The sequence below is a fragment of the Sciurus vulgaris genome (assembly GCF_902686455.1).
Source record: "Sciurus vulgaris genome assembly, chromosome: 3".
In the NCBI taxonomy this organism is placed as follows: domain Eukaryota; kingdom Metazoa; phylum Chordata; class Mammalia; order Rodentia; family Sciuridae; genus Sciurus; species Sciurus vulgaris.
Genome location: NC_136463.1, coordinates 150116301 through 150143395, shown reverse-complemented (window position 1 = coordinate 150143395; position 27095 = coordinate 150116301). Strand labels below are relative to the sequence as shown.

The 27095-nt window shown below is 40.4% G+C and overlaps 1 protein-coding gene across 8 annotated transcripts in view; it reads left to right on the top strand.

Annotated features, from left to right (window-relative positions):
* Positions 1–27095, top strand: part of ANKRD44 (ankyrin repeat domain 44) — a 317692-nt gene that overhangs the window by 81081 nt on the left and 209516 nt on the right. For all 8 annotated transcript variants that reach the window (XR_013762680.1, XM_079132583.1, XM_079132577.1 and 5 more), the window contains exon 2: positions 25496–25579. Coding sequence is in view for 7 of the 8 variants with exons in the window: in XM_079132583.1 (XP_078988709.1) it covers positions 25496–25579 (84 nt within the window). In the remaining variant the exon portion in view is untranslated. The remainder of the gene's footprint in view (positions 1–25495; positions 25580–27095) is intronic.

The following is a 27095-nucleotide window of genomic DNA, read 5'->3' as shown; positions in this document are numbered from 1 at the left end:
TCTGAAGCCCCACCAGCACCACACAAAACAGCCTTTTCCCCATCAAAAATAAGAAAAACTTCACTTGAAGAACTGGGGCTGGCTGTTTACTTCTTAATGCCTAATGTTCAGTAAACAGTACAATAAAAGTTGCACTTTTCTTTTTTTTGCTTAGATTTAGTATGTTATTCCAATATAGAAAATTCTTTTTAAAAATTTCATTGGTACGTTTTAATTATATGTAATAGTGGAATTTGGTGTTATGAATTCATATGTGCACACAACATAACAATATCTTTTGGTCTGTTTCCTTCCCCAGTGCCTCCCCTCCTCCCTCTCCCTGGTCACTTTCCTTTACTCTAGGTCTTCCTTCTGTTTGCATGAGACCCTTAGGATATTTGGTAAACTTCATCTTTTGCTTTTTCAATACAACTGTAATTTCTTCCAGTCTGGCTTGGCCTAACTCGGAGCGTCCATCAAGGAAGAGGTATCTGTGACCTTCCGGTCTGAGACTTTGTTCCTGCTGTAGCTAATGGTATCATCAGGCTTCTGTGTTCAAATCACTTTTTAAAAATTCTCTTTTAGAGTGCAATTTTATTTAAATGTCTGCTTTTGCATTTCTTTTTATGTGTCTTTTCTCTCCCAACTATATCAGTGATGGATATTAGAGGTAAAATGTGGAATATAAGAAAAAGAAGGCAGAAAACAACTTGCCTATAATTCCATCACTAAGAGATAAATACTGTTAACTTGGTATTTTCCCTCTTCCTTTTCTCTTTACATTCATTTGTGTGTGTGTTTAAGTATAGAATTGCTATCTTATTGTGTATGTTACTAAATCCAACACAGAATTTTTTCATATGTGCCAGACACTGCTAGGACTTGTGTATAGTTTTTTGCTGCTTTTTTTTTGCCACTTAATATTATATAACAAATATTTCTCCAGGCTTTAAAAAATTCATTGAAATAACATTTTTAATAAATGCATAAAATTGTATTATTTGGATATTTTATTTCATTACATTCTTGAGATTGAATAATAGTTAAGAAACTTATATTTTTTTCCTATAATAATCAACATGTCCAAAAAACATGTGGAACATAAAACTTAGTGCTTATATCAGATCATTATGTTAGGGCTGGAGATGTAGCTCAGTGGTAGAGCACTTGTCTAGTATATGTGAAGCCCTGGGTTCAATCCCCACTACCGCAAAAAAAAAAAAAAAAAAAAAAAAAAAATCAGATCATTATAGTAATTTCTCACAAGAATCACAGGAGGAATCTGAAGATAGGCATAGCTCATTTGAGGGCACCTTTCAGTAGCTGCGTCTGTCTTATTTCTAGATTCTTTGTCCCTGAAGTGATTTGATGCCTAAAATTCACAAAGCAAAAAAAAAAAGTCAAAGAAAATATTCTATACTCCCAATAATACGATTACATAAAATCTCTTAAAGTTTCTGTGGTTAAGATATGTACCGTTCTAAAAAGGGAGAGTTCTAAGCTTGTTTACTTAAAAACTTTAGTTATTTAATAAACTAGATCATTAAAAGTGTTAGAATTGCTTTGTTTGTGAACACATGCACTTGGTTTAAATTGGCCATTTAAATTGGCCAGAGTGTATGAACCAGTCTCCAAGAGCTTAGCAATGTGCAGGCCCAATTTGATTATTTGCTCAGTAACAGTTTTATGCTTATGCTTAGCACATAAGGCTGATAATTGTTGTATGATAAGACTGCACTGTGCTCAAGTGTATAATAAGCCATGCTTAGCTGAAATAGAGAAAATATTTACAATGCTCTGCTAATGAGCTGTTCTTTATATTATCTAATTAGTTGGATTTATTTTAGGTAAGGTTAAATGTGCTTAATATATTTAACAGAGATCTTGAAATAACATGTGTTGAAATCAATTAGGAAAACAGCAGAAAAATTCCAAGTGGGCTCTCTTGAATAATCACCTCACAGATATTATTTTGGTCATCTTAGAAAAACTGGAAAACTGGCTGGAGGAAGATACACTGAAACCGAATCCATGCCAAAAATAATACTGTCTATATTGTAGAGACTTTTGTAGACCATCTGTGTGACCAGATGTATAGTGCTCCCTTTGGAAAGTTCTCTTTATTCATTCTAAATGTGTTTGGGGTGATACACAGACTGTGTTAGGTGTTTGCAGTTTACTGGGTGGCAAAATCTCTGAGTTCCTATATGAGGCAGAAATCTCGTAGAGCCAAAGTCACCCTCCTCCTTTGGAAGGTTCCAGCTTAGAGGCCTATACACTCTCTCTCCTTGAGGCCAACACAGCCAGTTTTGCCTGCAGAGTTAGAACACATTGCCATTTCTTTGAGCACCAGAGAAGTAGCTGGCTTGCATTTGAGGCCAACTCTGTGGGAATATCTGTGTCTTTAAACACTAGGATTCTGCTCAGCAATGTGAGGTTCTCACACAGTGAGAAGCTTGCTGGAACTGACAGGAGGCTGTGGATTCAGGTTTCCTGCTCTTCCTACAACCCTGGCACATGCGCTCACTGAGTGGGATGGCTGAGTGCATGTGTGCGTCTGTACCCCTCCTTCATCCTAGTGGGTATTACTGAATTCTTTTGAGTAGAAACACATATGACATGACACCACTGTAGTTGCTGTGACCTAGAATCTACACATGGAAAAGTTCTTCTGTGAGACCCTCAAGTGACCTTAGTGGTTAACACTCTCTATAAAGGTGGAGAAGAGGCAGGGTGAATGAATGTGTCATTTTGAATGAATTTGAATGAATTACCAGCAGAGATTTATTGAGGGCGTATTCTGTGCTAGCAGTTAGGGGTACAGTGGTGACCACAGTGCACCTAGCCCCTGCCCTTCTGGTGCTTTTGGTCTTATTGAGGCCCCAAGAATTCACCTTTGTCTAGGCAGCAAGGGACTCACTAGTTAGTTATTAAATCTATAGGCACTTCAATATTTGATGCAGCAAATGTTTATTTGGGGTTCTTGAACTGAAACTGCATGCTAAAAATAGTTTCTTTGAGTATTATCTATTATCGAAGTTCACACACTGATCGGTTTACAAAAAACCCAGCCTATAATCTGGCTGAAAATGGTCTGATACCAGCATGTTCTCGCAGGTCACCACATACCTCTCTTTGACCTCTTGACTCTAGTTACTGCCTGATCTCTGGTATTGTCCTGGGTATATTAGAAGTCCTTTTCTCCAGTTCCTCATTAAATTACTGACCCCTCTTTGCTAGTGCATTGGTCACAAACGTGGAAAGGAGGGCAAAGCGATTGGGTCCCTGCTTGTATGTGTTCCTGTGGCTCGCTTTTTCTTGACCTGAGGATCTTTATAAGTCTTAACTCAGAAAAGAGGAATGCGCCTGATAGAAAGTGGGAGATGACTCAGTACAAGGAAGGCCTGCGGAAGGGCAGATCCTCAAGTCCCTGTGCGTATTGAGGGTGCTGGGCAAAGGCACTTGATAGCAACTGCCGCCTGGCCTCATGGCATGGGGGTGTGGGGAATATGCCTGGAGAAGGGGCGGGGGCCCACCCAGCTGTTACCCTCTCCACACACAGTGGCACAGAGAGTCTTCATCACCTTGAGCAGGTGTCTGTAGACACCATTAATGGAGCTGGGCAGTGGAGCTCGGCCCACCCACTCCAACCATACTACAGATTCTGCTCTGTACACTTGCTGCACCATCAAAGGCTGAGGGAGGACTTTGTCCCCCAGCCTTCCAGACTCTGTGCTCAGCTTCAGTTTCTGAGCTGAAGCTGAACTTTGAAGCTGCCTCTCTCCATGAGGGAGGAATGATATCTGAGCCGAACAGGCTGACACATGCCATTCCAGTCCGTAGCCCCTGGCCTCCTAATCTCTCCAAGGCAAGATGTTCCAACAGGTGGGGCAATCCTGTTCTTGTAAGGGCAGTCTTGCAAAAGGACACTTTGCTTTCTTTGTAATTTCTGGAAGAAGGAGATGGTATAAGTCAGGCTTCAGCCTTAAGGAACTTTTCTGAGTGTGGTGAGTATGTCTTGGATGACTTTCTAGAGGCCAGTTCACTAGATGGGGACAGGGCATGCTTTGGGGCCAGAGAAATCTTGGTCTGGATCTGGCCTAGCCTCTCACTAGCTTTGTGACACTAGCGGGTTGCTAACATTCCTGAGCATGGATTTATTTCCTCATCTGTAAAAGGCACATGCAAGTAACAACTCAGAGCTAATGGTGAGGAGGAAGTGGTAGGATGTATGAAAAATGCTTGGCATATAATAGCCACTCAATAAATGCTCCTCAGAGCTACTCTACATCTCCACGCCCAGTGTTGGATCTAGAGAAGCCCTTAAGAGGCCCTGATCACATTAATCTCTGTTGACAACACTCAGCTTTTGCTTGCTGCTGATGTTCTAGGAGTCAAGAGGTAGGAAAACAACTAAAAAACAAAACACATGAATTCTCCATTAGGTATGAATGAATGGATAATCTACCTTGCTAAGAGGTGATTGCAACATGGGAAATTCTGATTTGGGAATTTCCATTAAGAGAAGGTTCTTAGGTAGCAGTAGCTGATCTCCTTAGTCTTTGAGCTGTTTCTTGCTTTGTCTATGCTCCCCCCACATGAGGTCCCCAAGTGCCTGCTGTGCCCAGCAGTCCTCATTTTCCTGTGCAGCCACATCTTCATTCCTTCCTGGACTAACTGCTCGCCCTGATTCCTTGTTCTCCTGGTTCATAAGGCAACCCTGACTATGTGCGTGGGCAGCTGCTTATCTGTCCATCTTACAGAAATTGGAAGCAACATGATTTAGCACTAAACCCTTTCTAGCTCTTGGCAATTTCCATAAACATCTCTAGTTCTCAGAGGAAAATAGAGTTGTTAAATAAAAGACCAATCAACCAACTTTTAATTTTTGTCTCTAATAGATGAATCATCCAGATCTCTCCCAAACTGGAATCATGAACAGGCCAACTCTGGTTGATTGGTAATGGTTCCCTGGTGGACTTGAGGGTTGGAAAAGATTCTGAGGTTGTGTCTACTTGAATTGAAGCCTTGAGCTTATAGGTAATGTCTGCTACACAGGAAGGGAGGTGGCAGCTCCAGCTGCATATTTGTCATGCCTGTCTCCAATTCTCCAGACCCTGATCATTCCACTGCTTCTCTGCTCATTTGCTCCTCCACTGGAGAGCAGTTGGGGAATCCAAGCCAGGTTTACTTGGTAGCGATGAAGCGCCAACTAAAATTCGTTTTCTTTGGTTATCTCTAAGTTTCCCATTTATCCTCTTTTTGGAATCTATTCACATAAATAAAGAGTTTTTATGTGATCAGGATTTGGGACCTTGAGGTCTATAAAGAGAATCAAGATTTGGAGCATTTGAAGAAACTACTCAGAACATCTTGTCTTTTCATCTTTGAAAAGCTGTGAGCATATGAGCCGCAGGCAAGGAAATGAATTGAATTTGTGAATCACTTGAACAACACAAAGAGCTGCCTCCGATAGTAGTGGCTGTTATAACCCCTTTGCCTGTATGCTAAATGCCTATTTTTCAGATAGCCTAATGGATGAATCACACTGTGTTCCGAGAGAGGCAAACAGCCCAGAGAAAATGGGTCATTCACATGGGACTTTGGCTTATTATTCTCCAAGGTTACCATTAGCACCTATCTGAAAGCGTTAAATGAAAGCTATTCTTTAAAAATAGGTTCCTGATATGTGGCATGGCTTAGTTTTGCCCACTCGCCTCTCCCATTGGGAAATGGAACTAATCTTTGGATATTAAAAGTTGAAGGGCTTGCAGTTCCTTCCAGAAGTTATTTTTTAAAATCCCCCGTTCCTCTTTGGGGTCGGGGTAGAGGTGGGGTGGATAAGTTAAGACTTTCTGAAAACTAAGGAGAAACCAGTCAATCCTTTCTCTGACCTCTACTTGGTACTGGTCTTTGGGGTGTGTGGGAGTTGTCACTGGTCCGAAGCATTATCTACCAGGCACCCATGGAAGGCTGAGACCCCACTTTGATTTTGAAGGGCTTCTGTGGAGTGACTTAGAAGATATCTAAAATATTTAACAAATCCCCAAACATCTCTTTGAGCATTCAGAATGAAAAATATATGTCACTGACTTGAGGAAAGCAATTTTTAAAAGTTCAACAGTACTACCCAAGACTGTTGTAAACCAGTAACACAATACCAGAAACATGACACCACTGTCATTTGTCATCTCTTCTGTCCTTGTTGTACAAAGGGGTGGGGGACTTTAAAATTCTTCTTTCAGGAATCCGATACATTTTTAAAAAGCTGATCCTATTGGAGGCTAGTTCATTAGAACTTGTTAGTGTCTTCATTTCTGTTTTTCTTTGATTTGCTGAAGGTAAAAGTTAAGATTATTCAACCATACGGGATTGATTTCTTTCTTTCTATAACATTTCTGGGAAAGCAAATTTTGACTCAGTGCTGCCTACCCCTGGTGTATGCCCTAGTCCCTGATGGCCTGGGGAAAGGTTCCTGACGGCTCATCATGGCAAAGGAAGAAACTAGAAAAGGTTTGTTCTCAGTGATCTCAGATCAGAGGTAATTACCTGAGCCAGTGTTGGAAGAGTGGAGTGTCTAGTGCAAAAATGGAAAGAGGAGGGAACGGTTTTATTTTTGAATGTACTTTTTCTCTTGCTGACCTCTGAGAATGATGAAAGATCAGAAGAGTCAGAAAATAACAGTCACCTCTGAGAGACAAGCAGCTTAATGTGCTGTCTCAGACACAGCTGTCGGATGGAGGGTCATTACTCCACTGGGATGGAGGAAAGGAATGAAAAGAATGCTTGGCTGTGACTTAAACAAGGGCTCTGGTAAGAACATCCTGGCCTCACCGGTGAGCAGGGATTATAACCTGAGTGGAAATGGATAGTGCAGTTTTCCACCTGCCACCTTGCTCTGAGCCATGATTTTCTGGTTGCTTGCCCTGTGGTCAGTTTTGGGTAAATCCAGACTCGTTCTCACAGCAATTAGCCACCAGCCTGAGTGCAGCAAGAGGAGTTTTCAATTGATTTAGAGTGAGGCCACACTAATAAGTAGTAACTTTTCTAGTAATTTACTAGTTCACTTTCCCATCCTTATTTTTTAAGTCAATCATTTCTATTCAATGGATGATGAATTAAAATGTAGATCGGTTCCTACTTTCCATGAATGATATGCCGAAAGCAGACAGCCTGATTAATATTCCCATACATGAATACCAGGAACATAATTCTGAGCAGTAGTACTTACCTTAAGATATGACTTTTCCCTTTTCCCTTAGGTGCTTCTTACACACGATTCCTTGAGAATTGATGATGGAGGAGCCAGCCGGTGACATTGCTTCCTGCCTCCATTATTGACAACATAATCAACCAGTGTGATTTTTGAATGTAATTTCATGCTTTGAGAGTATTTCTGCAAACATCTGTGTCCTAGCAGAGGGCTTGCAGGATGAACTCCGTGGCAGCAAGGACTGTGTGTTTTTTGGTCCATCCTGTGTGCCTAGTCTGAGCTGAGTGGCCAGCATATAACCAGGGCCCTATAGAACTGTTTACTGCATGAATAAACAAATGAACAAGCATCTGCCCCGCCACCACTTCTGAGTGGATTGTCATCACCTTATAGCTGATTTCTGCCACAGCCTCCCATGTGGTCTCCCTGCCTCTGGTCCAGCCCTGCTTTGCCAATCCATTCTTGACCCTGCAGTTAGTCTGTTCAAACTCAACTCTGAATATGTCACTTCCTTGGGTTAAGCCTTACCTGCTTTCCTTCTCTTTAAGGAAAAATGGCAACATCTGAGCATGGCACAAGAGGGTCCGGGGCTCTGATCTGCCTTCCTGGCTGGCCTCTGATCTTGCCACTTCTCTCCTGACTTCCTGTGCTCCAGCCACCTGAACTGCTTGCATTTTTCCAAATGTGCTAGGATCACTCTGACCTCTGGGTCTCTGTAGACATTGCACCCTTAGCCTAAAGTCCCTCTTTTCCTGTCACCTTAGGACCTCAGCTTAACGTCAGCTGCTGCCTGAAGTTTTCCCTAAAGACACAAGGCCAGATTGGGTGCCCCTCCTGTGGGACCTCACACCATCCAGTTCCCACTGAGATGTCATTGTTGACTCTTTTTGCTTCCTCCCTAGACTGCTGGGGACTGTCTTAGTCCTTGCTGATCCTTTTCGTCTAGTGCAGTGCCTGGCCCATTGAGGCACTGGAGACATGTTTGTTGAATGAGAGGGAAGAGCGCAATGTGGTGTGGGTGAACTGGTGTGGCATATGGGCCTAGAAAGATCTTCCTACCAATTGGCAGTGACCTCAAACTCCTTAAACTCTGTCAGGGAAATGGAACGGAGGGCTTCACTTCCAACCTCACTCAATTGTGGAAAATACCTAGGGAAAGTATTTAGCACAGTGCCAGCTCCATAAGAACTCCAGGAAGTTGTTTCTCCTCAGTTTCTTCCTGCCTGCCTTACCTGCCAGATAGGTGAAACTGAGGATCAGAACAGTCAAATTGTAGTGACAGCATCTGAGATTAAGTGCAGTATTTCTAAACCATCCGTCAGGCAGCTGAGATATGTTTTTTTAAAAACACATACTCCTGGACCTCACTCTGTGGTTCTGGGATGAAATCCAGAAATCTCTCTCTCTCTCTCTCTCTTTCTTTTTTTTTTCTCAAGTTTCTGATGTTCAGCCACGATTGGAAGCCTTTGACCTAGTCCAACTTCGGACCTAATGTAGGTATCTGGGTTATGTATACTTTATTGGAATATCTCAAAGACCACAACCCACTGCATTTTGAAGCCCTCTTGACAACTGGACAGCTGCTTTAACAGTTAGGAACTGCACCCTTACATTATACTGTACCCAGTTCTGCTTCTCTGACAATGCCCAGCCTTTAGGTTGGGTTCTCTTTCTTCAGATTCATTGATTCAAACCCCACCCCTCCCACCACATGGCTATAATGATTTTTCTGACATTTGAAGTTACTACTATGTTTTTTCAAAGATTTTTCTTTTCCAGGCTAAACATTCCTGTTCCTATAAACTAGAATTTACTAACTGGCGTCTGTGGGCTATATCCGGCCTAAAGATGTATTTTGTTTGGCCTGTGGTATTTGAAAAATATTGAATGAATTGCCAACATTTAAAAATCAGGGCATTTCACTGAAATGTCTGGAGCTCTGGCCTCTCCTGAGATCTCAAAAGATTTGGAATCACAATTCCAGCTTAGCACGGGCACACATGCTCCAGATTGCTGCAGCCAGCTGCTCCAGAACATTGTGCCTCTCACCACCTGAGCCACGATGTCACCTGTTTTAGATGCTTCGTTGTTCTTGTTACCTTTTCCTAAAGCATCATATGGTCCTATCTTTTAAAAAAAGTTTATATTATAAAAATCATATTTGGTAATAATTTACCAATAAAACAATATTATGGGAAATTAGAAAAGAATAGAAGTCAGAAAATGAACCCTCTAATAACCCTGTTTTGCATTTTAATAAATTTTCTTCTAGTCTGCTAGTGCTGTGTGTATTTTTATATTAGGAAACTGGGATCATACTGTAAGTTTCATAAATACTTTTCTCCCATATTTTCCATAGCTCATAAAATTTCCATAGCTAAAATATTTCTCTTTATATACTGAAATTTTTTATTATTATGGCAAAAATGCACATAATGTGTACAGTTTGGGACATTTAGTACATGCACAATGTTGTGCAGCTAACACTCTAGTTCTACAACTTTCCTCATCCCCAAAGGTAACCCTGTGTTCACTGAGCAGTCATGTCCCTTCCCTCCTCCTCCAGCCCTGGGCAGCCACTGATCTGCTTTCTGTCTCTGTGGATTTGCCTAGTTTGAATATTTCATGTAGATGGAATCACATAACATGTAGCCTTTTGTATCTGGCTTTTTTCACTTAGCGTAATGTTTTCAAAGTTGATCCATGTTGTAGCATCTCTCATTACACACAATTTCCTTTTATGGCTGAATAATATTCCATGGTGTGACTGTAATGCATTTTATTATCCATTCTTCAGTTAAGTAGATGAACATTTGGATCGTTTCCACCTTTTGGCTACTGTGAACAGAGGTGCTATGAACATTTGTGTATAAGTTTCTGTTTGAACACCCATTTTCGATTCTTTGGGGTATATACCTAGGATGGAATTTCTGAGTCTTACGGTAATTCTATATTTAACTTACCAAGGAACCACCAAACTTTTTTCCACTGCAGCTGCACCATTTTTCATCCAATCAATAATCTTCCAATTTCCACACATCATCACCAACACTTCTTTTCTGTTGTTTCTTTTATTTTAGCCATGTAGCATGCTTGAAGGGATAGCTCATTGTGGGTTTGCTTTGCCTTCTATACTAACTAATGATGTCATATATCTTTTTATTTTGACCATTGAAGGTATCTTTTTTGGGTTTATGTGTTCTAACTTATTTAATAATTTCCTAACTTTGCAATTGGTTGCTTTTACGCTTCTACTATCCTTAATAGTGCTGCCATGAACAGTATTAAAAATTGTCTGACTATCTCATTATTTCTGTTGGACAGCTTTCCAAAAGTGGCACTTGAGGTAAAAAATGTACCATTTCGAAAGGTGTTATCAAGGCACAGATTCAGTGCTGCATGTGTGTGGAGTGCACACAAGTGACTTGGGAAGCCTTGTCAAGTGCCTGGGCTAAATGTTCATTCCAGACTTACTACATTAGGCTCAGTGGGATGGGAACTGCTTTCCTAGGGGATTCTGATATGCAATCCAGTTCAGAACTATGAACCAGATTTCTTCTGCACTAAGTTAGATCTTTTTTTTAAAGGCCTTTTAGAACAGTATGCAACTGACCCATTTTGACTCAACTCTGGACACCTCTGAGCAGGTTGGTCCTGCCTCTTTCCCTGCTGCAAGTGACATGCTCAGTGGTCTGGCTGTTCTGGCAAAATGAACTTGCCATCACCTAAATCTGTTGGTGGATTTTTTTTTCTCCCTTATAAAATCTGATGTTCCCCCTCTGTTTCTTGGGGAGTTGATCATTTTGAACCTGCCTTTTCTGGTGAGGAAATAGAAGTTTCTGTTGCTCGTGGGACTAGTCCTCGGTTATATAACACCTAGTGATCAAGATTAGATCAGACCCAGGTCTCCTGGCTCTTCAGATAATTTCTTTCCACTTCCTCTGGTGGCCTTATTTCGACATTCTTGATTGGTCATGATTTAAGAGGCAAAGTATAGTCGCATAACGCCAAATATCCTCAGAGTGCCCTGAGAGAGGACAGGCCTCAACACGTCCAGGCTGGCTGCTTCTCTCTTATGAGACCTTGGTTTTACTGCCTTTGGCCAAGCCTACTTCTGTCCCTCTACACAGGAAGGGCAGCCAAAAGTCTCCCTTAGTCAGAACAATGGGACCATGATCTCAAAAGAACCCTGATCATTTTGTGCACTGACAGGGTAACAATTTCTGAGTTTTGATGTCAGGGTGTAGTGCAGATCCCCAAATCTACATTTAACATGCAAAGACACTAGCGTGGTGTTCACAGCATTTAGAGCCAATGTCAGGGAGAGTATGGGTGAGGAGAAAGGTGTGCAATCACCAAGAGAGGAGCCAGCCTCAGTTCTGGGGCCACAGTGGGTTAAAGGACCCTCATTATCTGACACTGTGTCGCAGACCTCAGCCCTGTGTGACTGAGCTAGTGCAACAGAGGTCAAGGCACTTGTTCCCCCCACTACTACATAAGGGAAGAACACAGCAAATCAGATTTTGTTTAAACTCAATAATTCACTCTACTTATTAAAATCCCTATTTTCTGCCAATATGACTGTCAAAATTAAATCTTCAAACTTGGCATTCAAGTTAACATCCTGGGAGTGAATCTTGTTTTCCTAATGTTTGAAAAATATGTTGAAAGCTAATTTTAGACTGGCAGGGGCAGTGAGAAAGAGCTAATCATAGACTTCTCTGTGGTATACCCCCCCATCTCTGAGATAAAAAGCACCTTAATTTACTGATGCCTATATCATTGGCAGACCTTTCTTGTGGAGATACTTGTATTCAGTATCAATGCATAATATATGCTTGGCACATACACTGAGCCCTGAAATTATTATCTACCAAAAAATATGATAAAGTTTAAAACATGTTAATGAATATATTTTGTATTTAAATGAATTTGGGCCTGTCACGGACATACGATTCAACATGGTGTGAAAAACCAACACTATAGTGACTGTCAGTGTGAGTATTTTCACAAAGTGTTTGTTTTTCAGAAGAATTCAGTTTGGGGGTAAAACTGCAATCACTTAAACTTTGATATTGCTTCCTGTCATGTTATTCATGTTATTTTCCAGATGGACAGGAACAGCCTAAATGACTGCTACTGTTTGAAGGGCACATAGCAAGGTGGTGTGTGTGTGTGTGTGTGTGTGTGTGCACTTGGGGTGGAGTGGGGCATGGGAAGGGTAGGAAGAATTTGGAGGTGCTTTCAAGCTTATGCTGGTTGGAGGCAGTGCATTTAAGTCACGGCTACTGTAATGCTCGGTGGCGGCTAAGCTTGGGATTCTTTTATGTCTTTGAGAGGCTGGGTAGGGCTGAGGGGAGTATGAGAGGATGTTTGGAAATGCAGTGACTCGGAGGAAGGCCCCTTATTGTCACTCTCCTGAATGTATACATGCTAATGTCTTTGCTGTGCCTTGGCTCATGTGCCATCCCAAAATGCAGCTTTCCTATGTACATGTATGATTACACAAATGGTGTGACTCTACATCGTGTACAACCAGAGAAATGAAAGTTGTACCCCGTTTGTGTACAATGAATCAAAATGCATACTGCTGTCATGTATAACTAAATAGAACAAACAATAAAAAATACAGCTTTATTTTTCTTCAAAGGTCTAAGCCATTCCTACACATTCAAGACCTACCTCTTCCCCCAACACTGCTCTGGCTTCTTAGCTCTTCTTTTCCCCCTGCTGTCTCTAAGTCAGAGAAGGCTCCTAGAATATTGGGCCAAGGGGACCTCTCTCTGCAGTCCATCACTGTGCAGAAGGAAGACTTGATATCCATTTGCAACAGGTCTAAGAAGCTCAAGTCAGTCCTGTCTTACATATTGTAGTAGTTCTATGTGCGTTAGGGTCATTTCTCCAGCTATATATGGTGCTCTCTGAGGAATGGGCTATGTCATACATTTCTTTTGTGTATTTCATAAAAATAGCATATTATAGATACTCAGAAAATGCCTTCAGCTCTGGTAGCATTTCTTTGCACAACGTGTGGTCAGGAAAGGTACTGGAAGAGACTCCTTTTTGGGGGAACAAACCAGAAATAAACTGACCACCTATCCAAAGGAGGGTAATTGAATGTGTTATGAAGCATCTATATTATGGAATATTATAGACCTATAAAAATAAATGAGCTAACCCTATAGCTGACCTATCTGGAGGAAGTCCTCAATATATTACTATTAGTACTATTGCTAATTGAAAGAGTGGGGAAATTATTCTTAAAATTTCAAGAGAAGGAAATGATAAAATTCCATTTTTGTGAAAACAACCATGATAATCTCAAACATCTGTATCTATTTTTACATACAACAGGAACATGGGAAAGTTGTCAAAAGATACACATTGACCTCTTAATGTTGGTGATGGAAAAAGTCATTCTGTTTTTCTTTACCTGTCTTTGTATTGTTGCAATAGGAAGACTACAAAGATTAGAACCTAGCAAACACAGGACAAAGAGAAAATGTATAGGGGTTTTGGTTTTGATGTATTTCACAGTCCCTTTCCCATGATGTTTCCTCCTGTTTTTGAAACTACATGATTGTGGTACATGTACACAGTGGTGTATTACTGAGCCATAAAGAAGAATGAAATTCATGGCATTTTCTGGTAAATGGATGGAACCAGATACTGTCATGCTAAGTGAAATAAGCCAATCCCCCAAAACCAAAGGCTGAATGTTCTCACTGATATGTGGATGCTGACTCACAATGGGGGGGATGGGGATAGGAAGAGGGACAAGTGGAGATTCACGGGATTCAGTGGGGAGAATGGGGAAGAAGAGGTGGAGGTGAGGAGGGAAAAGCAGTAGAATGAATTGGACGTAACTTTCTTGTATTCATATATGAATACAAACTCCACATCATGTACAATCATAACAAAAAGTTATACTTCATGTATGTTTGATATGTCAAAAGACATTCTATTGTCCTGTATAACGAAAAAGAACAAATAAAAACTTTTTTTAAAATGAAAAATAAAACCTGCATGATTGAAAAAAAAAGTGAATTTTGTCCTCTGACTAAATTTTAGCTGGGGAATCAAGAGAAAGAAAAAAAGATAGCAAAATGATATTTGGGTTAGGTGCCCTGGTTTTGTTCTATTCCTTCAGCTCAGAAGGAACTGTGAGTTGTGTTTTTTCTTTCTCCTGACATGAGGGTAAACTTTCTTCTCACCCAAACCTAGACTGAACATGTAGCACCAAAACTGAAAGGCCCTGCACTCTGGTTTCTGTGGTGGGGTGGGGAGAGAAGTAGCAGGTTGCACAGATGCAGGATGCTAACTGACTTCAGAGCCCCAGGAACTTCCGGTCCCAAAGCTGAACAGGACACAGTGAGTTTGCATGAGTAGAAAAGTAAAGAGAGCCAGTGCTGCAGGACTTCTGGGGCTCCCCTGCTGATGGTTGGGTCGGGCTGCTCTGAGAGACCTGCGTCCTGCAGAGGACGTCTGTGAGAGCCTTCCTGCCTGTGTGCCGTCATACCGAGGGGGCTAGCCCTTGCTACTTCATAGGCGGGGATGGTTCATTTACCTTTCAGATCTGCATGTTGGTCACCCTAAGAGTGCTCCCTGCATAGTCAAGGGATACCTCATCCCCAGAACCTTTTGCCTAGACGGAAGCTGCAGTGTCCTAACTCATTTTGCCACTCCAGGTTCCAGTTCATCGTGTAATCCTTTTCTAAAGTGGTGGTTCTAAAGCACAGCTCTCAGGTCACTCCTGTGCTCAAAAAGTATCAGTTCTACAGAAGAGAGTCCAAGTTCATTATCCTGTCCTTAAGGCCTTGTATGAGCTGATCCTGGTCTCCCTCTCAGCTTGCCCCATGTTTCTCATGCTTCATTCAAACAAAACTGTTCCTTGTGCATGTTTACTCTCCCCCGCTTCTGCTCACACCTGTTGGAATGGGAAGGGACATTCTTTTCCCATCCTGTTCACCCTTACCTGTTTAAATCCTCTCCAACCTTCAGTTTTCATTTCAAAGGCTGCATCGTTCAGGAGGCCAGAGACAATTTCTCTCCCTTTTTCATGTACTTCTCCTGTGGCATTTGCTTTATGTTCAAGCTGTGTCTACTTGTACACTTCCTGTTACATCTTGGTCACTCTATCAAGGGTAAGACTGACTATGACATCTCAGTGTCTGAATTTCTTACACTTAGTCAATTTCTTACGTCTAATGACTCTTTGTTGAACTGAGCTGAATGTGGTTATCTGAAATGTGCCAGAATAATTTTTAGAAAATGTATCTTTCATCTCTTGTTGGGTTGGCAGCATGCAGAAAAATAAAGGAAATACAAACTGGGTTGGTGGCTCTGCAAGGAAATAAGATATGACTGTCCTTTTTGGTAAGTTTTTCCATTTTATGTTATCAAATGTTTTTCAGTCTCTTAGGCTCCTCTCTCTTCCTGCTGTCTTATCATTTCCCTTTGACTTCTGTTACCTTGCTATGATTTTGGGTGGGAAAATGGAAGATGCTTTCTGGAAGTGCACGGAGGAGACTCTCTAATAGATTTGCATTCCTTTGGATTTTCCTGGTTTTGTGGATGAGAGGGGACCCTCCACTCATCTCAGGCAGAGACCCATTCAGATCCTGGTCAACTCACTGCCATAGATTTGCAAGTGCTTAGGACAGCCAAGGTGAGGGAGGTGACTCAATTTTGCCTATGTCTTTAGTTTTAGTTCCCTACCTGTGCAGACATGGGTGAGTTAAACTGCTGTCTCTCTTTCCAAAAAATGCACATGGAATTCAAAGACACACACACACACACACACACACACACACACACACACACACACACAGAGCAAGAGAGAGAGAGAGGTTGGGGGGAGAGGCAGGAGAGGGCTTAAAGGAAAATTGTCATGACCTTTACAGAGACTTGGTTGTGACCTGCTGGTATTTTGAAAGAATCCAGGCTATAAAAAATTTCAAACTAATTCAATTTGGAGTTTGCCTGAATCATGAACCACTTACTATGACTAAATTGGCCCATATATCTCACATACAGTAGTACCAAGTCCCTTAACTACAGTAGGAGATTGCCACCTATTTTGCTGCAGTGAGAGGTCATTTTCTGCTGTTATTTATTTATTTAGTTTAGTATCTTCTGGGATTGAACCCAGGAGATCTTAACCACTGAGCCACATCCTAGCCCTTTTTACTTTGAGACAGGGTCTCACTAAGCTGCATAGGGCCTTGCTAAATTGCTGAGACTGGCCTCAAACTTGTGATCCTCCTGCCTCAGCCTCCGAGTCACTGGGATTATAGGCATGCTGCTGGATATTTTAAAGGAACACTTTTTATAGTTGCCCTTTTTGTGACAAGGGATGCACATAGTATTAATAAAAAGTCGTGTTTTCTATCCTAAAACTGAAAACTACTTTCCGTATCTGAACAGGCAAGGAAATTATACTGAATACACCTGCAACTCTGATAATCATCATCTGGCCATATGATTTTTTTTTTTCCCCATGAAGATCACCAAAATGCTTATATTGATTAATATTAGTAAATCACCTTTCATATTTGAAGTTAACATGATATATGATACAGTTGAACAAAGAATGTAACCAAAATGAAGATGGGGGCGGGGGAGAAAACCCCTGTTTAACAGTTTTTCAAAACAGGAAACAGTTGTAGAAGGACATATTGTTGTTCTTTTTTTTCCACCCAAGTTATGTTGATTTAAATATTCCATATGAACTAACCTCTTTGGATCCATCATGCTTTTGCTCAAATTAGCTTTCTTTAAAAGTCAACTCCCCAACACTGTTTAATTAACTCAGCTGAAGTTTAGATTTGATCTCAAGCCATTTGAAACGAGATGGAGTGAGAAAAGGATGTGAGTAGTTGGCAGCAGATGCCGACAAAAACATGGCACTTTTCAAAGCGTGTCTGCCTTGTTTTGCTTTGCATTTTTCTTTATGGATACGGCCTGTGTTTGAAATGTGATGATTTAAATTCTGCGATCAAATGACAGTTCTGACTAAACAGAGCTTCCATCTGCAGAGGTTCTGTGAGTGTGTGTGGGTGGGGAGTGGAAGTGTTCCAGAACTAGAGGAAGTAACCTCGATTTCACCTGGAAACATTAGTGTCTCCGGGGCAGGAGATTTGGGCTATATATAAAGAGTGAAGGAAAGTGAGCCAAATTTGCATCCAGGAAGAGAGCCAGCATCAAAGACCTGAAAACAGTATCTGTCGTTTCCACTCGGTCCCTGTAAGTATACTTGGGGAGCCTGTGGCAAAGGCAGATCAGAAAGGTCTTCCTGTGACAGTTTGGATTGTGGCCACTATCTTCTAACTGGGTCTCTAACTCTAGCCTCCTCCAATGCTCAGTGCTTCCCTTGGCCAGATTGAATGTTTGCAAAAACTCCATTCCTTTCTCTTGCTCAAGACCCCAGTTCCTGTTTGTCCACGAGATTAAGTTAAAACTCCTTATGCTGGCATGGCATTCCCCCAAGCCAGCTCTTTGCTTTACTAACCTCATCTTCTTTTTGTTTCCCAACATGAAAACTTTATATCACAGTCTCATTGTTCAAAATTTAGCTTAATGCCTACCTTCTTCATCTTTCTGATAATGCAAACCCACCCTGAGCTTCCCAACTTTGAAAGATGGCAGCCCTCTGTTTTGGGTAAGGTTGTCTAATTAGCTATTTGGTTGAGAGAAACCATATAGAGAAACATAGATATAGCTACTGTTTAGTGTAGAGAGAGACTTTATATCCTACGGTAACTTTTATCCTTGTGGCTCATCAGGTATTTAGTGTTTCTCCCTAGGGAGCATGTTGAAACGGAAGCTGAATTCCTGATATTATGTTATGTTATATTATATGATTATAAAGGTGGCATTGAGATGAAGTTCTGAACTGGGAGAATTAGGGAAACAAAGTTCTCGGTCTCAACTTTGCCACTGATAGGCAAATCATTCAACACCCCTCAAAGCTCCAAACAAGGAATTCGTTTCCTTTGTGAGAATCAGGAGATCACTGAAGAAAGGTATAACTGTACATGTTTATACCATTTTATTTTTTTATTTTTTTTTTATTTTTTTATTTTTTTTAATTTTTTTTTATACCATTTTATAACCTTAAGTAGTAAAATTAGTCTCAAATCCCATCAAGTAGGTTATGAATGTGGAACATTTCGATAAGTTAAAGAGAGGTTATGTACTGTTTCAGTGAGTTGTTAGTATTTGGTTTCACAGATTAGAGTTTTGGGTAAAGAAAAGTTGTGTGACATTTTGAGGTTGCCCAGTGTGACAAAGACCAAGGACGGGTCAGTTTGATTTTTGTTCCCCTCCCTGTAAAATCTTCTCTGTAGGATGGTCCCCTCTGCCTTGAGTGGATTATAATCCTCATCTGATTTATTTGTTCTGTAATTTTTAAGAAAGTCTTCCATGGTCTTTTATTTATTCTCTTTGTAGGCTGGACTTCAACACTTGTCTGTGAAGACTTCCGAGCTCCTTACTTCAAAGTCAGCAGTAACCGCTGTTTTCACTGAATGCTCTCTAGACACCTGGCCTTGTACAGGGAATATGGCATATATAGTGCCATTTCTTAAAGATCTCTTATAAAATGGCTGTCATAACTTTGTTTTGTAGATAGGAAACAATGGTTAGCATTGTATCCCAGGTCAGTCAGAAATAATAACATTGATCTCCATTCTCTACTAAAAAGAGAGATCCCAGGTCAGTTCAAATCAATAGTACCTCCAGATTTGAATTTAACGGATACTATTGTTTCATGGTTTCCTTTTGCCTAACTTCCTGTGAGTGACTAGTAGCAAAGTTGACATGTTTCGGCTTCATTTTATCTCACGTTAGCTGTCCCCAGGTGAAGATGCTAATGAGCAGCATTATAGAGCAGAAAATGGCCAAGGAAGATCTCAGATAAGGACTGAGCAACAAAGGATATGAATGTTCCCCAAACTGGGTAATTGGTTCTTAAATAGTCATTTCATTTTTCAGTGCCTGTATGTAATTCTCATTTTGGAAAAGTTTAGGTAATAAATTAATTTTCTCCATTTTTTGATGAAATGCATTTCATTTTTCATCATGTTTTAGAGTTAACAAGTAGCTACTTAGAGGACAGATACTATTACTTGGAATTTATGCTTTCTCTGTTTTATTCATAATTGGAAATGTTATAAATATTTACTATGCAGCATTGACTACAAGAGACATTTCCAAACATATAGTCCTTCCTCACTCCTTAATTAAAAAAAATGTTTATGAGGGCTTATATATTTTGTATAGTTCTGATGACACTTAAAGGAAACAAATTTTGATTTTATGATTATCATTATCTTTTTGTGATGAAGTGAACTTCTCCCCAAGTAAAGAGTAATCTGTACTCAGGAAGCACCGAATGGCACTTACAGCAGATCACACAGCAGGAACCACATGAATAGAGTTAGCAAATTTTGTCCATTAAATCTAGTGACTCGAACAAATTTTTATTATCCTTTTGGAAAAATGCAAGCACTGCCTATGCAAAAACCAGTTGTTACCTAATGAAGTGTTTCAGCTTGTTCATGTCAGCCGATGGCTTCATATGGCAGGATGATTGCTGCGTCAGCTATTAGTTCCTAACTAATAACATGCTCCCACGTCGCTCCCATCTCAGAATGCTCAAATATGGGCAGATGTTTAGAATATCATTTTTCCCTCCTCTTGTCTATTGATTGATTCCCAGCATCCAGTCCTGATTAGAATTCAGGGTGTTTTCTTTCAAATTTGGAGTTTTTAATTACCTAGTCTAATCAGAAAGAGACAAGCAGGAATTTGGAATGCAATGATGGATCCTCTCCTGAATGCTCCTTGGACTTATTACCATAGTCTGTAGTTCTTGATGCTCAGTGATGACCTCGTGCACTGCTTATCTTCCAAAGACTATTTATTAGTAAGGATCATGCAGCTCTAACAAAGAGAAAGTGAAGTGTATTGTAAAATGGATTTGGCAAAAATCAGATTGGTGGTCTATTAGGAAATCCTTGCTGGGATGAGGGTTGGAAAGACAGCCTTATTGCAGGATGCAGTGGATAATCAAAACCAGTGGAGCTCTCTCTGTAAAACACATAATGGATTTTATTCTTAAATGAATGACACATCTGACGCCACTAGTAGCATATTTTTAGTGGAATTGAGGGAATAATCTAATTATGTTTTTCAATTCAATGTTTTGCACCTGGAGGGTAGACAGCTTTGTTCTTATTTCCTAAAACCCTGGACCCTCAGGAATCAGTAGGAAGATTGGGTTGTTTTATTTATTTTTTTGGTTTGGTTTTTGTATGCACATGGTGTATATGTTACTTACTACCAAGAACTTTTTGGAAGCTTGAGTTCTTTTATGTTTTAAGTAAAGAGGACCCTTCACCTCCCTCTCTTACCTTCATTACACAACGTGAACATTTAACTCCAAGTAACAAATTACCATCTTGCTCCCCCTAGTGGAATTGTAACTCTGCTTCAAAGTTTGAGAGTTAATGTTTCGCTAGTACACGTTTGAGTTAATGTCTTATTTTTGGAAATGCAACATTTTCCAAGTTTATTTTCAAAGAAGGAGAATAAAAATGAAAAATAATGCATTGAGTAAGATAAAAAGGAGGCGGGTAGAGAAAGTGGTGTTCTGATGATACGATTTTACTTCCTGGTGTTAGCTACAAAATGTCTAGTGGCTGTCAAATTCCAGGAGCTTCTCTGCTCTGCACTTCTATCCTTGGAAGGTCAAGTGTCATCAGCCTGGCAGGTAGTTATCTCTAGAAGTCACTGTTTATACTCCTGGGGAAGATGGTAGGGTGCTGGTTGTGTCATTGAAATTAGGCTCAGGAAGTATCCTTCTGAATTTACTCAAGAGACTATGTCAGTATTCACAGCACATGGCAATTATCCTCAACTTATAACTGCTAAGCATGCTAAAAAAATTCTGGTAATTGAAGCTGAAATAACTGCCAACTCTCTAAAGAGTCTCCTTTTTTCCCTTGCTGCTATTTGTTTTTCAGGTGACCCTTGTTATAATTCTGTGTTTATTGAACTTTGTATTCTGTTCCATGAAAAGCATCCTCATTTGTAGATGCTAGTACTGAAATATGTGAAACCTTTAAAAAAATACAGCCCTCTTCTGTGTGGGAGATACATTCCAAGACTCCCACTGGGGGCTTAACACCACAGATAATAATTCTCTCTATATAAAGTTTTTCCCATATGTACATACTTATAAAGTTCAATTTATAATTTAGGCACAGTAAGATATGAACAAAAAATAATAAAATAATTCAATAATATACTGTAATGAAATTGCCAGAATCACTGCCTTTATGCTTTGGGGCCATTAAGTAAGAAATACTTAAGCACTGTGATTCTCTGACAGTAACTTTGATAAATTGAGATAGCCCCCAAGTGATTTATGTGCAGGTAGTATATACATAATGAATACACTGGACAAAAGGTTGATTCATATCCCAGATGGGATAGAGCAGGGTAGTTGGTATAAGATTTCATGATGTTATTATGCACAGTGGCACACAATTTAAAAGTTATGAGATTGTTTACATCTAGAATCTTCACTTTATCTTTTTAGACTGTAATTGACTGCCATTAACTGAAACCCATCGAAAGTGAAATTGTGGATAAGTTGGGGGGTACTATTATATCTTTATATACCAAGGATTAGCACCCCACTTTTGTGCAGGTAAAGCTTTACTTTTCAGACTTATCATGGTTAACATAAAGGCTATAAGGGATGTCAGATTGATGGACTGCACAGTATATGTCCTTAATAACTTCTGAGTACAAATATTATAATTAGAATATTCCCCCTTTTTAAAGAGTCTTTAATAGAGACACTATTTGGATACATTATTTCCAAATATTTATTCTCAGGTTAACCTGGGGAAAAATGAAACCACAGAATTGAATTAAATTCCAACCAAAGAGAATGTCAAAATGCTTTCTGGGTTTTGTTTTATTTGGGGTGTAGAGAAGGAAAAAAAAATCAGAGGAAAAACTCATTAAAAAACTACCGTTTGCTCATGAGTCACAGTAATTTAGTTCAAGAATTACATCCGTGCAAACCTATAGCTTTCATTTAAGCAAAGTGTGTATTTTGGAGTTCTGGTTTAGAATCCCATGTTGTGATGCTTTACCTTGTAAAGGCAGATGTTGCTGTGGTCATGTGGCACAGCTAGACTATAGATGTCCATCTCGAAGGCTTTGAGCTGTGGAGAGTAGCAGCATTTGAACGTCCCGTTCAGCATATCTCCCTGCATATATGCCCAAACACAGCTCTGTACATGCATGGAGTATACACCTGCAGCTGTGGGGATCTGAGCACAGGTATTTGTCTGCAGTGCTGGAGGAGTTACTGCAACAGCTCAGTCTCTTCCCAGTGGATGCTGGGAATTCCGTGCACTGATAATATGCTACAAAGCAGCTTTTAGCAGCGCCCAGGGGTATTTGGGAAGCTCCACTACATACCTCTCCCTTCTTAGGGACTGTTCTGGTGACCTTCTCTGGCAGCCGTGTCAGGGTACCTCTCCCTGGGGACATTCCAGGCATAGCTTGGAAGGCTTGCCTTCCTTGAGAGGCATGGGGGCCTAGTGAATGCAACAGAAATCTGTCTACATTCCTTACACTCCTGAGAGAGACGCTTTGCTTACCTTGCTGTGTTCCTTTAAAGTGATTGCCTAGTACATTAATGACTGGGGTGGGTTTGCACCTTAGCATCTTATTTTCTCACTTGTTGATTGGGCACTGTTGATTTAACACTGAAATCCTGTCAGGCCTGGCCTCTCTGTGTCATCTATGGTTGCTGGGGTTTGTTTTTTTATTTTTCTCTCAAGGTTCAAAAAGGCAGAAATGCACACATGAGCATTTGACTGTGAGCATGGCAGAGAATTATGAAACAAATAATCAAGATTCAGCAAGAGGCTGGGTCAGCAGGTAGTCAGCAAGAATGTGGAAGGACCTCCTTGTCTTTGGGCAGAGTAACCAGCTAAGACTGAGCCAGAAGAAAACTGGTATTCTTTTCAAGACATCTTTCTTGCTACTTAATTGTTGGAAACAGGAGAAAATATACCCATACCTTGTAACATAGTAGAACTGACAGAGTATTTGGGGATGGGAGGGAAACATCTGCCCATTTTCTGGTAGCTTTAATGACACAGGAAACCCGTGGACAAACTTCTGGCATGTTGAATTATTCATCTTCAATGTGACATGGTTTATGTTGTGTTTCCTCAAGGAATCTTACTATAGCCTACTGATAATGCTTATATTGGTCCCCCAAATTAACAACAAACTCCATCAAAACCTGTAAGAAAGGCAGCAGGAGGGTTAAAAAAGAGAAACAAAAGCTTATGGGGACAATGAGGACTCAGACTCCCAAGTAGACAGCATGGAGAGAGGTCAAGGTAGATGATGGTATTTTACCCAAAGCCAGCGTTTGCCAATAGTTACTAAAAATTAGATGGTGATTTGTTAAAAATATAGTTTTGCAACCCTCCATCTCCCAGATATACTAAATCAGAATCCCCAGATAATAAGTATCTTGGGTGATTCTTAATGGTAAGACAAATGGTAAGATGGTGGGAAACTGCCACCATCTACTTGTCTACTGGGACTAAAATATTTCCAAGCTGTAAGTAAATGTGCAGTGCTTGTGTTTATGTACATATGTGCTTGTGTGTGTGTGCATATGTGTATGTGATGGCCAAGGATTTAGAAGTTTGGGAAAAAATGGTCAAATCTTCTATATTGACATCTTTAAATATCTCTTCACAAAAGCGTTTATTCTTTGTATAGAGTTGTTTGGTTATTACAGAAGATTTTTTCATACATTACCTCATTTGATCCTGATTACAATCCTATGAAGAAGTTGAGCAGCAATAATCATGCTCAGCCCCAGATTACACATGGGAAACAGGCTCAGCATGTGGTTGGAAGTGGTAGAACTGACTCTAAATAGGGTCTTTCACCATGTGGGGCAAACCTATTACCCACACCTCCCAAGGCCACTTTTCTGCTTTTATCCCACACTCTAGTCACCAGATTGATGACTGTTTTTGACATGTCAGGTTCTTTTTATGTCTACCCCTTTGCACACCTGCTTGCATTCGTGGGATGCCCCTCCACCCCTTTGTGCAAATTCATTCATGAAGTTGCCTTCCACAGAACTTTTCTGGATTTGCTTTTCTCCTCCCCCACCCCCTGCCCCAGCAAGCTAGTTGCTCTTTCAGCTGTGTTTCCATCACACTTGATAGATCCTTCTTTAATATGGGCGGGTTCAATAAGAGCTCAGTAATGGCCTGTCTCACACCCTAACCCCTCACAATACTACTTAAATGGCAGATGCAATCATTTTTAAAATAGTCAGTGCTTTTTGGCTAAAGCTGTGGGAAGCATTTGGGAAGGATTTAAAGGGTTTTCCACACATTGCCAAAAAAGCATTCAGGTGACTGGAAGCATGGCCACTAATACCCTCTATGAATGGAATTGTTTGAGGCTTCTAAGGAGCATTTTCTAATAGGAAACAGAGGAGTGAGAAGGACTCTCTTAGTCTGTTTGGGCTGTCATTCAACAGCTCACAGACTGGGTGGCTTAAATAACACACATCTATTTTCTTACAGTTCTGGAGGCTGAAAGTCCAAGAACAAGGGCTATCAGGGTTGGTTTCTGATGAGGCCTCTCTTCCTTCTTGCAGTGTCCTCTGCTGGCCATTTCTCTGTGTGCAGGCTAAGAGACCCTGGGAGCTCTGGTGTCTCCTCCTCTTCTTGTAAGGACATCAGTCCCATTGAATTAGGGCCCCACCCTTATGACCACATTGTCTCCTTAAAGACCCTATCTCCAAATACAGTTACACTGGGGGGATTAGAGCTTCAACATATGAATTTGTGTGTGTGGGGGGGGGGCACAATTCAGTGCATAACAGGGACTAGACACACAAAATCATATGTTTGGTAGTTTTCTTGGCAGGAAATTTAAGGGCCTATCAAAGACAATTTCAACTCTGGGTAATTTTCATGTTGCACTCACTTTAGTTCATAACCCTGAGTTAGAGTGGCTATCTGTCACAGCTTTCAGGTTTATTATAGTTATTTCTTTATATGAATGTGTCTCCAACTAGACTTCAAGTGAGGGTAGGTCTGAACCTTATTTATTTTTGTCTGCTGATTATAATTGTCAAATGAACTTGGAGCAAATGCACTTTTTGACGTCTGCCTCTGAATGCAATGCAGCATATTAATAGCAGTTTTAATTCCTGTTCTCTTGTGTTTACAGCCACCTCTTGTCCAAGCAATCTTCAGTGGTGATCCAGAGGAGATACGGATGCTCATACACAAAACCGAAGATGTGAATGCCCTGGTAAGAGATGCTGTGGTTTTGTTGCTTAGGCCTGCTTCGCTAGGGCAGGCAAGGTTCTTCACCTGTCCTGTACTGCGAAGTCTTTTAGTAAATGGTGAAAACTCTGGACTCTTTCTTAGAATACTGTTTTAGAAACCCACACAATAAAATGTAGATTTTAAAAATCTGAAATATACTGAGATATGGTTATCAAATATTAAAAATTGAACTTGTGATATAATAACATATGTGCTTCTTTATCAACACTTTAAAACAAGATACAGCAGATCTGGTAATGACCATAATATGAAGAGTGATGAGCTTAGTCAATATTTTGAGTTATCTACCCCAACTCTTATGCGATTTGAGCATGCCCGCAATCTCTACTAGTGACAGCGTTGGTTACTACTGGTGCTCCTGTGCTTGCGGCATGCATTCATAAAGGAAGAAAATGCTAAACTTCTATGAGCAATTAGTGCAACTAAAGATGCAATATTCCTTTCCAAGGTGATGAGCCCACGCAGCAGGGCTTGTCAATCTGTGCTCCTTTACCTGGATGCATTTATAGGCTACCAGCTATGAATGTGTTTTTTTTTTTTTTTTTTAATTACTATCCATATTATGAAGCACTCTTTTTTAAAGAATACCTTTATTTTATTTATTTATTTTTATGTGGTGCTGAGGATCAAACCCAGTGCCTCGCATGTGTGAGGCAAGTGCTCCACCACTGAGCCCCAGCCCCAGCCGCCTGGTTTCTGTTTTATAAATGGTTTTAAAAAAAAAGACAGGAGAAGAGTAATATGAAAATGATATGAGATTCAAATTTCAGTGTCTATAAATAAGGCCCTACTCTTTTTTTTTTTTTGTGGTACTGGGGGTTGAACCCAGGGCCTTGTGTTTGCAAGGCAAGCACTCTACCAACTGAGCTATATCCCTAGCCCTATACCCTGCTCTTGCACAGCACCAACTGAGCTGAGTTTTTGTGACTGAGACTGTATATAATGGACAGAAAAAAATTTTACTTTCTAGCTCTTCACAGAAAAAGTTTGCTGGTTCCTGCCCTACAGGGTTCCCAAACCTGGGATGACTGGCCTAAGCATCCTGTGTTCCCTCTGAAAGTGCATATAATAGGTGTGTGCACTTGTGCACCTTGTATATTTCTCTGTGAAAAGGGTCAAGGTATTTCATCAAATTCTTAGGAGGTCCCCAAAAGATTAAGAATTATTGGATCTGGAAGGTTTTCAAACAAACAAGCCAACCTGTGATGAAGAAAGGTAAAAGGAGTCAATAATTTACCCTTTTAATAGTTTCTTAGAGGTAGGTTGAACAAGCAATTATGTGTGGTACATGCTACTAATTCCCTTTACGTAATTCAATTATTGAAATACTCAAGTCCATCAGGGAGAAGAGTTCTCTTTAAAGTCTCTAGAGTTCAGTAGAAATGACAAAAAAGTCAAGTGCATCTTTAGTGTAAGCAGAGCTTTGCCAGGAGAGAAATGGTGTTGAAGGTTGCATCTCTATCTGGCTGCTGAGTACT